This window comes from Vipera ursinii (genome assembly GCF_947247035.1).
Source record: "Vipera ursinii genome assembly, chromosome: 10".
NCBI classification, from domain to species: Eukaryota; Metazoa; Chordata; class Lepidosauria; order Squamata; family Viperidae; genus Vipera; species Vipera ursinii.
In genome coordinates, this window is record NC_139520.1 from 13,130,603 (window position 1) to 13,143,065 (window position 12,463).

Below are 12,463 nucleotides of genomic sequence, written 5' to 3' on the forward strand. Positions count from 1 at the left end.
TTATTTATTTACTTTATGGCAGTCTGTAGTATCATCTATAAAGTCTATAATAAATGTGTTAATCTTTCAAATGGTACAGAACATTAGCTTAGGTTTCACAAATTCAAAAAATTGTTTCTCATGCTAATTCATATGCCCAACCCTTACTGCTAAGCTTGTAAGCCGCCCTGAGCCTTCGGAGAAGGGCGGGATATAAATGGAATTTAAAAAAAAAACCTTCGTTCCATAAGCACAAATCAATCAGAAATCCGTGTTCTGATCCCAGAGTGTTTTGAACAATATATTTTGAATCCCAACTGTGTTTTGAACAATGAACAACTATCCTTGCTTCTGCTCTCCAACTGGCTTTAAATTCAGCAGAACTATTAATCACCTTAGGATAATCAGCCATCCATAAGACTTCTTCAGAGCAGAAATGTCCCAGTCGCACACCTAAGCCTCTCGTGTCCCACACTGTCCTTGTTGGTGGGCATCTTAACCTGAAGAATTATAATCCGTAATCTGCACATGAAGGAAAAATCCAGTTTTATCTTTTCCTGGGACAGGCACACATATAAATTCTAGTTGTGCAAAGTGGATTTAAGAGAGGAATTCTGTTGCTGTCTCTTTAAGAGCCCAACACTGTCCTGCAAGTGAGCGCTTATAAAGGCAGGTAAGCTGATGCACTTGGATTAAATGATCTGGCAGCCAGGCAGAAGGAAGCAGTCCACAGAATGACAGGCCATAACTGCTGGGGATACGGTCAGAAAGATGGTAGGTGATTTGCACAGCCCTTCCCCTTCTTTTCTCTCTGCATCCCATCTATTATTATTATTATTATTATTATTATTATTATTATTATTATTATTATTATTATTATTATTTTCTTCTTTCTACTCAATGTAGTTATATTCTACTGCTTGGCTTTATGCCTACATCCCATTACCATCAGGCAATAAGCAAGCAGGGAGTGAAAGGGTTAACCTTTAAGCAACTTTTACATTATTGTTGGGTCAAAATATTCCCCAATTTATAATTTTATGTCTGGGGGACATTTGGGCTATTTGTTCAAGTTTTTTATTAAGAATTATTTTTCCTAGGATGTAGTCCCACTCAGACCTTTTGCTGGGGTTCTTTTTATTGGCTTTTCCAAATATAGAAACCCATTAAAAAGATGCTTGCAAGCCATGCTGATCAAACATTATTCTGTATATGAAGTAAACCGGAGAAAAAAGTCGAGAGAACATGGATGCTTCAACGCTGATGAGGGAATAGGTCACATTTCTGAAATAAGGAATCGGAAGCAAATGGTCTACAAAGCACTTTGGTCCAGAAGAGGAGTAACTTACCTTACCCTTAGGAGTAGCTACTTACCATTAGTTTTAAGAATGCAACTACTTTGGGCAGGAGATGCTAAGAAGGTGTTGGATGAGTAACTATATCTGATGCTTTCACGGATAATTAAGGATGCTGATCCAAGGTTGAAGACAGATTTCAGTCAGTACTATTGAATTCTGTATGTGGACTTGTTCTTTGTGGCTTATCTCAGACCAGTTGTGCGATAAGGGGAAAAGATCTAGCCCTGGTGATGTTACCTAGTTTGGGTAATGAAATGTCTGCAAAAAAATGACCAAGTTCAAAGAGCAACATCAAGGACCCCTCAGACATTTCATTAACCAACATCAACAGAGCAGACTGGTAAATTACCATCAGCATTGATTATGACCTAGTTGGGTAACAACACATGTACAAACAAACAACCAAGCTCAAAAATCACCAAGGATCCTGCATTTCAACTCTGAGCTACAAATATTATCCTTTATTAGGGGAAAAGATCGTCTAACTCAGATTTGTCAAACTCGCGACATCACGTGATGTCGCGCAACGTATCGGAGCTTTTTCTCCATTGCCAGCAATGGGGTGGGTGTGGTTTTGGGATGACGCGTCTGGCCCACAGGCCGGCAGTTTGACACCCCTGGCCTAACTCATCCAATTTCCTTTGAAGAGCTATTCAAAGGCTGATAACTTTCCAGTGGTGGGATTCAAATATGTGCACAACCGGTTCTCTGTGTGGATGCCTCTTCCAGAAGTCCATTCTGGGCCTGGGCAACAAAAAATTAGCTACCGGTTCTGCTGAAGTGGTACAAATTGGCTGAATCCCACCACTGCAACTTTCCTAAGGAAGCAGCTGAGCATCTCAGAGCATTTCATGCAGATTGTCCCCAAGCAAGGCTCTTAGGTGACACCATTGACTTGAGATCTTACAAATGTCTCCCAAGCAGAGCAAGGCATGAATTGCATGCCCACCCATAACAGTTCACTAGCATTTATTTGTTCACAGCAGATCTAAGTTAGCCTTTGATTATCACTTCTGGGGTGAACTTTCATCCAGGACCTCTTCTTCCTCTTAGTCAAGATGGCAGTCTTGGGCAGAAGCGTTTGGACCCCATAAAGAAGAAAGAGGGCAGATCATACCCCTCCTGGTTGATTTGGAGATACTGAAACTCATCCCAAGCCAGGCGAAAAAGAGAGAGTGATTCTAGTTACTTAGTAGTTGTTTTAAAATTGAGCACTTTACCTTGATGAATTGCATGTTAGATTTATGTCTTTGCCAAAGATACCACTATCAATTTTATCAGATGCACTCACTAACAGCTTTATGGTTTGCACTCTGAACAAGCAGAAGTCCATCTGTGCCTTAAAAGTAGTTGCTGTTCATCATCATCTGATTTTTAAACTGCGGCTGATATCCATAAGTCTCTCCTATTTCCTACCCAATTGCAAATCTTTTCACAGGAAATGCCAGGAGTTGTGACTGTGATTTTTGTAAGCTAAGAATCCTCCTTCTGAACTTGCAATGTTTTGCTAAAGTGACCTCTGCTAAACAAATAGGACTCAAAAAATGTAGGAGAAGAGGAAAAAGTTCCATGATTTTGAAAGACATTCTTGGCTGTTCTTTTTTTCTCCCCAAAGGACCTTCTCTATGGTATAAGTCTTATCCCATTGCCCAAGGCAGCCGTCAATCTCCAATTGATATCCTCTCCATGCAAGCTATCTATGACCCCAGTTTGAAGCCTCTCAATATTTCTTATGAATCAGATTCATCTCTTGGTATCTCCAACAATGGGCATTCAGTCATGGTGGACTTCAAGGATGTTGATGACAAAACAGGTGAGCAGAGTTTGATTTTTAAAACCTCCACCCATCCATCCCCTCTAGCTTTCTACACAAGATACAATGTAGGACAGGGGTAGGCAACCTCGGCTCTTTTATGACTCATGGACTTCAACTCCCAGAATCCCTGAGTCAACTATGCTGACTCAGGAATTCTGGGAGTTGAAGTCCATGAGTCATAAAAGAGCCGAGGTTGCCTACCCCTGATCTAGGACAACCATACTTTGTAAAATGAACCAAAGAAACAGTTAATGGCTCCGAGGTTAATTATTAGAATTCCAGCGATCATTCAGAAATTTGTTCCATCTTTAAGGCCATTCAGATGGAACTGAAACACAGAATGTAGCCATTGGAAAGATTCTCAAGCATCTTGAGAATGAGCTAATACATCCGAAGTCTCTTTTCCAAGGGAAAAATTGCACAGCATTAGGACTTGGTGCCCTTGAAGGGACTAAAATGGATGACTTTGCACAGATTTCAGCCAATGCATTGTTAAAATAATTTTGGAATTTGGAATTGGCCCTCTTGAAGTCAGGGCTTCTGTGGATGACCCTTGGCGTTATCACATTTCCTTCCAAAGAAGGTATGAAAGCATTGCAACATTTATGGCTGTGATGTGACACTAGACAATTGTTATATACTCAATAAACCCTGGTTAAGCAAACTGGCTTAATGCGATATGTGAGCCAGTCAATGAGTTTTGTTGCTTAGGGCTGAAAGGAATGTACTTTACAACATGGATCTCTGTCTAGGCTTTGGAAGCAAAACCTACCATTTTGAAGGACTTGTTTTTGTTTGTACACTGCTGTGTGTTGTAAATGTAAACTGTAAATATAGAAAGCATCCTCCCTTTAGTTTTTCACTTCTGTTATGTGCTTTCAAGTCTGGGTTTTGTTTTTTTTACTCTTGGTGACTGTCTGGATTAGTTCCTGTAGTTTTCCATGCAAGATCTTGCAAGTGGTCTTCCATTGCCTATTTCATAGGGTTGAGAGGGAAGAACTGGCCTAAGGTCACCCAGCTGATTTTGTGCCTAAAGAGGGATTAGGCTTTCCCAGTTTCTAACCTGATACCCTAACCACTACACCAGCTGCCCTTTTGTCCTTTGCCTTTTGCCAATGAAGATGGGAAGAAAGGAATACATGATTGTTACTATTCTAATGGAATGTCTTATCAATTTCTGCTTCCAGGTATCAGTGGAGGCCCCTTGGAAAATCCTTATAGGCTGAAACAATTCCATTTTCATTGGGGGACAAGCCAGAATTCTGGATCCGAACATACCATTAATGGGAAATCTTTTCCTTGTGAGGTGAGTAATTTTAAAAATGTTGACAGAGCAGAGCTGAGCACAAAAAAAGCATAAAGAAGATGGAGCATCTGTAGACCTCTCAGATTAGCCAAAAATTGCTGAATGGTCTCCCAATTTTTAAAAGCATAAAAGCTTTATGCCTGGTATGATCCCTTAAACATAAAGTTATTTGAATAGTTCTATATAAAAATGGACCTAGAGGCTTGTTCTTTATCGTACTTTGTTTAACAAGAATGTGAAAAACAGCAAATGGTTAATTTAAAAGGTTAATTTCACACAAGTAAAATTTCACAGGACACATGATGTTTTGTTTAACTGTGGTTTATTGACAATTGGCTGGGTTCACACATGCTTATTCATAAACTATGGTTTGTAAGTTACAGTGGATAGATTCACTTAATATATTAGACCACACACAAGCAAACTGCATTTATGTTGTCAGCTCTCTCCTTCCTGAATCCTTTTTGGATCTGTTTTATTAGGACTCCCTTTTCCATTGTATGTTAATATCCTGCAACTCTTGCTATGTTCAGGAGTTGTTCTTTTATTTTTCCTCTATATGTGGATCCAGTGGCTGCAAAAAGGTTTAGTGGCAGTCACTGATTTAAGCTCATATTTTTAATTCGTATATATAGATCCTTATTTAGAGCAGTGCTTCTCAAATCTGGAGATTTTAAGAAGCGTGGGCTTCAAAATTCCCCAGCTAGTATGGTTGAGAATTGGCTGGCTGGGGAATTCTGGGAGGTGAAACCACAATTCTTAAAAGTTGTCAAGACTGAGCAACGTTGCTCCAGACACTTTTATAAAGCTGGAGTTTCCTTAGCATTTTGGGCAAACTTACCTGGCAAAAAATATAATTATCTGCCAAAGTTATTGGATCTTCCGAAAAATCCAACTTCCTTTTTGAAACAAAGCAATACATTTAGGTCACTGCTTGATGTGGTGGAAGAACAAGACCTTGTCTGTTTAGGTTTGGGATAATGGTGTTGTCTGATTCTCTTTCCAAGCTCCATTTAGTTCACTGGAATGCCAAGAAATACACAACGTTTGGAGAAGCTGCAGCTGCCCCAGATGGCCTAGCTGTGATTGGGGTTTTCTTAGAGGTGAGCAGAGCTTTTTTTTCTCATAGAACGCTCAGAACGGAGTTCCGGCACCTTTTTTGGATGGAACCTTGTAGGGTAGGCAAGGCAGGTTGTATGACGTGTATGAGTTCTGGCACCTTTTTCTTTTACAAAAAAAGCACTGGAGGTGAGAATGTCAATATCCTGAATGTGTTGTATGCTTATCACCCAGCAGCACATGCTGTGTAAAGCAAGGGTCTCCAACCTTGGCAACTTTAAGACTTATGGACTTCAACTCCCAGTTTCCTGCAGCCAGCCAATTCTGGAATTCCAGTCAATTCTGGAAATTGAAGTCCACAGGTCTTAAAGTTGCCAAGATTGGACATCTCTGCTGTACAGCATCTGAGTTCACACCTTGCGAGTTGTTTTGTTTTCTTCAGTATGTTACATAAATCCAGCCCTTCTGATATGAAAATCCTGGCTTACGGCTTGCATTGAGTAAAACACCGTATTACACTTTCTTTAGCAAACCATCACGAAACACACGACACAAGAGATGAACAGTGTCAGTGTAAAAAGACAGACAACTGCAAGCTACAAATCCAGAGGACTCCAGTTGTAGCACATTTCCAAGCAACACATTTAACTAAATGCAGCTCACAGAAGCTCATAACTGTTAAATAAAATCTGTTAGTTGGAAAAGTGAGTGGCTGGGCTCCTCCTGAACTTTTTTTGGCCCTATCAACTCACCCAGCTCTTCTGCTAGAGTGTCTGCAATGCTCTGAGTTTCTCTCTGTGTAGACATGAACAGCTTTTCATTTTGAAAGTGTATACCAGGAGGCAATCAAGTCTTCAAGGATATTTTGTTTATTTATTTGATCCAATAATGGATGTGCTGTGACTGAGATTCCTCCATTTCGGGAGGATACAACTCAAAGCAAGATTCCTAAGCTCTCTCCTTCTGTTCTGCCCATGTGAACAAGATCGGGAAGTGAACTGAGTTAAGAGAGAGAAGTGCCAAAAGCATGGCTTTGCACAAGAAGAATATGACTGAGTGAGTTAGTGGCATTAGACACCCCACCTCAGAAAGTCATTCCAGGCACAAGGAAAAGAAAAAAGGAAGATGTGATCATTACTTCCCTCCCTTTTATTGTAACCTCGGTGTGTCTCTAAAAAGCTGAATACTTTCAAGAGAAGAGCCATAGAGAGAAGAATTAGAATTAGAATTAGAATTAGAATTAGAATTAGAATTAGAATTAGAATAGAATAGAATAGAATAGAATAGAATAGAATAGAATAGAATAGAATAGAATAGAATAGAATAGAATAGAATAGAATAGAATAGAATAGAATAGAATCTGGAAGGGACCTTGGAGGTCTTCTAGTCCAGCCCCCTGCTCAAGCAGGAGGTCATATACCATCTCATTCAGATGATTGTCCAGTCTCTTTTTAAAAACTTCCAGCGATGGAGCGCCCAAGATTTCTGGGGGAAAGCTGTTCCACTGGTTGATTGTCCTCACTGTCAGGAAGTTTCCCCTTAATTCCAGGTTGCTTCTCTCCTTGATCAGTTTCCATCGTTTCTCATCCTTCCCTCTGGTGCTTTGGAGCATAACCTGTCCCCCTCTTCCTTGTGGCAGCCCCTCAGATACTGGAAGACTGCTATCATGTCTCCCCTATTTCTTCTTTTCTTTAGACTAGCTAGACCCAAGTTCCGTAGCTGTTCTTCATGTTTTAGTCTCCAGGCCTTTGATAATCTTACTTGCTCTTCTCTGAATTTTTTTCTTTTTTGTGACATGGTGACCAAAATTGGCTGCAATAATTAACTTATTCTGTATTGTAATTGCCTCTGCTTTTAAATTGTACCTTCTCTGGCCTTTTCAACATTTAGGTTGGACAAGAACATGCTTCTATGAACAGATTGACTGATGCCTTCTACATGGTCAAATTTAAAGTACGTTTTCAAAGTAGATTGCTCCTGAATTATATGGACATGAGTATTGACATTATTTCTTATTGGTTTTTGTCTGTTATGTACACCTTTCTTTTATGCACCTTTTGAGCCAGTAGTTAGATACGGCTTGGTGGCAGCCTGGTTGTTTTTTTTACTGCTAACTCTTCCAAACATACAGCAATTGCTTTCGCCAGCGATGTTGTCTCTTAATTTTCTTTTTTAAAAAAAATTCCCCCGTGTCAGACAACATGTTCTCTTTCCTGCTGAAACTTTTCCTAGGGAACAAAAGCTGAGTTCAGATCTTTCAACCCAAGCACTCTGCTTCCCTCCTGCAAAAAGTACTGGACTTATGCGGGCTCTTTGACAACGCCACCCCTCCATGAAAGTGTAACCTGGATAGTACTGAAGGAATCTATCCAAATATCAGAGAAACAGGTAAATCTTGACGGTGAGTGATGAGGATGTAGTTGTCCCATGTTTATGGAAAATACTCTTCCCAACAGTTATCAGGAGAAAATGCTGTACTAAAAAAAACACAAAAAAACAAGTTATTCTCTTATATAAAAATGCACTTTTAGTAACCAAGCTGCAAAAGATTTAGGTATCCTATTCAGATAAGAATTTTTTTCCCCACCCGGATTTTAAAACTTGTCATCATTTTGGAGAGGGACCTTTAGGATGAGGAGAGCAGATCTTTGTCCTTCTGTCATGGCCACTTTTCACACAGCCACAATTGAGAGTATTTTAACAAACTGCATCACTGTTTGGTTTGGTGGTAGCAGAGCCTCAGATAGCAGAAGGTCCATACAAAGAGTGATAAGGATAGCCGAGAAGATTATAGGAAACTCGCTTCCCATTATTCAGGATACTGCTTATAAACGCTTATATGTACTTAGAGCCTGGAGCATTGTTAGAGACCACATCCACCCACTTCACGGTCTGTTTCTGTTGCTCCCCTCTGGGAGGAGGTTTCGAAGTATTTATAGCAGAACTACTAGATTCTGTAACAGCATTGTTCCTTATGCTGTCTTGTAAATTCGCAGGATTCTTTTTTTCGCCAAGTATATGTATACATTCGAACTAGACTGATGTTTCTCTGTGTTATATACGTCTCTGTGTTGGGTTGTTGTTGTTTCAAGAGGTGAATGCAACAAAAATTCTTTTTAATGTATGCTGATTTAGTGTACATTTAAAGTGACAATAAAGTTTTTATTCTATTTATTTATGCGTGGAGGTGGGTTCCATTGAAAATCAGCAGGGAACTGCATTGCAAATTTTGGTTGATTTTTCTGGCAGATCACAGTAGTCTTAAAAGGTATTGCGAGATTCAAAAAAGGGGATGCTCCATTTTGCATATTTAAAACATTATTAATGACTGAAAACAAAAAAAAAATGCCAAGGAGAGAGTAGAACCTTAATGTTCCCCAACAGCAGTAGGTAAAATGAGGACCCTGATTGTTGGGGGCAATTAAGCTGACTTTGTAATAATGCCGCTTGGGGTGTGTGTGTGAAAGCCCTAATAAGCAGGCATATACATAGAATGAAGGCTACTGCTACGCTTGTAAGCCGCCCTGAGTCTTCGGAGAAGGGCAGGATATAAATGGAATAAAAATAAAAATAAAAAATATCTGTAGCATGAATTGAATAGACATGTACTTCACTTGGCCACAATTCTTTTAACTATGGCTGAAATGGATCGTACTTATGTTACATTTCAGGTAATCCTCAACTTACGACCACAACTGAGTCTAGAATTTCTGTTGCTAAGTGAGACATTTCTTGTTAAGTGAATCACTGCATTTGTTAAGTTAATAAGACGGTTGTTAAATGAATCTGGATTCCCCATTGATTTTGCTTGTCAGAAGTTCCCAAAACATGACCCCGGACACGGCAACTGTCATAAATATGAGTCAGTTGCCAAGGATCTGAATTTTGATCACATGACCTTGGGATTGCTGCAATGGTAATTAAGTGTGAGAAATTGTCATAAGTCACTTTTTTTGAATGGTCACTAAATGAACTGTTGTAAGTTGAGGACTAGCTGTATTCTCATCATTTCTAAATGTAATCTTTGGGGGGGGAAAAGTCTTTTAAGCATCAGATAAGGGCCTCCTTTTTGACTGCCGTAAGCCGTGTTATTTTTATTTTTTTATTTTTTATTTTAATTCCATTTATATCCCGCCCTTCTCCGAAGACTCAGGGCGGCTTACAAGCTTAGCAGTAGCCTTCATTCTATGTATATGCCTGCTTATTAGGGCTTTCACACACACACACCCAAGCGGCATTATTACAAAGTCAGCTTAATTGCCCCCAACAATCTGGGTTATATTGTGTTTTCAGTGAAACTGTCTCCTTCTTTAACTACTTAGGCTTTATATAAATTTATTTTTGGTTGCTATATTTTAGATTTAAAAACATTATACGTACATTGTACTAACCTGTAATATTTTTGTGTGTGTGTTTGTTTGGCTATTACGATGCTTTAATTGTTGAAATCAAAGTTTGCAAATCTGTCGCAACCCCCACTCCCAAAAAAAACACAGAATGGATAATCTAGTTATGAGTATTGGTGGATGAACAGAATGAAACAAACAAACAAACAAAACACCCCGACGAAAGTGCTGTTTTCTTTGGTACTATTTGTTTGTTGGCTTGTTACAAACGGTGTTTCTAGCTGTGATGCTGTTTCTTGGGTGTTCACAGATGGAGAAATTCAGAAGCCTGCTTTTTACAGCAGAGGAAGACGAAAAGATCCCGATGGTAAATAATTTCCGGCCCCCTCAGCCTCTTAAGGGAAGGGTCGTTCGGGCATCCTTCAAGGTATAAAAAGATTGAATGAAAAAGGATAAGGGAGAACATTAAAGAGAATTTCTAACATCAGCGGACTTTAAGACTGATTTTCATCCTAAGCTTTAAAATGCAAGACGACAGGAGATCTATCGAGTTTGACACGGTATCTTGAAAAGCATCCATGCCACTCCAGACCTCCACAGAAGAGGTTTTTAAGAACGTGAGCCTTCCTTCCTTCCACAGTTCTTTTTTTTTTCTTCTTCTTCTGAAAATTGCAAGTGGTCTCCAAGCCTCTCAGTTTGTCTGTGAGTTGTCCCTCGGGTTATGGAAGGACCAGCATTTTGGAGAACGGGGACCATTTTATGTTCACGTCCCCTGTCACCCACTGTAGAAAAATAGTTGGATAATTTAGGAAACCAGAATGAAAAGTCCTTCAATATTTCTACCTGGAAATTAATGGGTGCTAAAGGGCAATAGATTTTTCACAGCCATCAGTATTAGCTGTCCTCAGATGCGCTTTTATATCCATCAAGCCTAAAATAGGCAATAGAAAGTTGTGCTTGACTAAAGCCGTCAATACTTCAATGCTTTGCTTGAACTTCATTGTCCTTCATGCTATTTTTTTCTGCCTCAGACAACCCTTTCCAAAGATGTTTGCCAAGGATAGAGAACCGTAATCCTTCAAAAATGCTGTTGAGCTAAAACTCCAATTTGGTCCTAACCAGTATGGATAATAGAGGGGGGGGGGTGGTGTCAGTTAGTTTGAGAACCACAAATTCATTCCCGGCCTTTGTAGACCTAGATTCACACATCACAGTAAGTTGCAATGAGCTTAACCACGTTTTCTTGAATAAGCTTTGAAATGCTGAGTTTACACATTGCACTGAGCTCTAACCAGGCAAATCCAACCACTGATTAACAATGGTTCTTCAAGACTTATAGAGTTTTCCTTCTTTAATCTAATGCTAGAGAGTTAGTCTAAGACTTTTCAAACAGTACATGTCATCTATCATTAAACAGCTACGTTTCTAGAAACCCCAAGAGGCAGTTCAGACTCATACAGAACCCCGAGAACCCCATTTCCTCAGGCATTCACCTTATAAAATACCCTCCCCAAATCATCTGACAGTGCAAAGTTTAAATTATGATGATGGCCACACAGTCAGTCGGAGGTTTAGACTGGATTTGGCACATATGTCCGCCTCCCAAGCGCTTCTAAAGGACCTGGGATAGGTAAAGGTTGTTGTTTAATAATATTAAAGGTATCAGTGTAAAATGTAAGTTGTTCCAAGTCAAGCTGCTTTTGCAGCTGACACATGGCGATTGTGTCAATGCTCACAGTATTCAAGTGGGGCTCCAAATGGTTTTGGCTGCAAAGTGCCTGTTGGTACTATTTGCTTTCTTTTGCCATAGTCGTTCTATTTCTATTCAGAGTTTCCTTGTGATATGCATGGGAAAATCCCATTGAGGGACAAATCCACTTAGGGTCAGGGTTAGGTCTCCATGAATTTGGACAGGAAAATGGACCCCGCCAATGGATGCCTAGCACAAAGTCGTGCTTAGGAGGGTATTTGAGTCCACCCTATTTACAAATGCTTAGGAGGGGTTTTCTATGTTGTGATGATGATTATTCACAGTAGTAACTGGACTCTTGTAATGATTGAGTTTAAATCAGAAGTGGCTTGACCTCTTGGAGATCCTTTTGATCTCTGATACCAAAATAACTGAACAATAGAAAGATATGGAAGAAAACCAAAAGGTGTCTTTAAGTTATGTTGGTTCATTTTTGAAGCTTATGTAACAAGAAAAGATGATTTTACCAGTCTATGCAAAAAATAAAATAAAAAATAATAATATATAAAAATATAAAAATATAAAAAATAAAATAATAAAATAAAATAAAATAAAAAATAAAAAATTGAATTGAATTAAAAATAAAAATAAAATGAAAGCTACCTGAATTGAATTGGAGAAGTATTTTGATTTCACCCAAAGTGTGTGGTCATAAGGCCACCCTGTAGGTAGTAGGCCTACTCACCCCTTTACTACAGATGCTACAACAGCAAGTTGGGCTTTTGAAACCAACCAAATGGTTCTCCAGAAGTTTATATAGTCCATCAGCTTTTTATCAGATTATAACTGAAGGTATGCACAGGGTGTCATCCAACATCTTTTTTAAAAGGGTTTTGGTGCTCAGGTTTG

At 39.3% G+C, this 12,463-nt stretch overlaps 1 protein-coding gene across 1 annotated transcript; it reads left to right on the top strand.

Annotated features, from left to right (window-relative positions):
- Positions 1-713: 713 nt before the first annotated feature.
- Positions 714-10,297, top strand: CA7 (carbonic anhydrase 7; the record flags this gene model as incomplete). The annotated part of the gene is made up of 7 exons (XM_083370772.1): positions 714-753; positions 2,953-3,150; positions 4,341-4,459; positions 5,467-5,562; positions 7,409-7,471; positions 7,751-7,906; positions 10,175-10,297. 7 exons carry the CDS (start codon positions 714-716, stop codon positions 10,295-10,297), a joined length of 795 nt encoding a protein of 264 aa, XP_083226898.1.
- Positions 10,298-12,463: the final 2,166 nt, after the last annotated feature.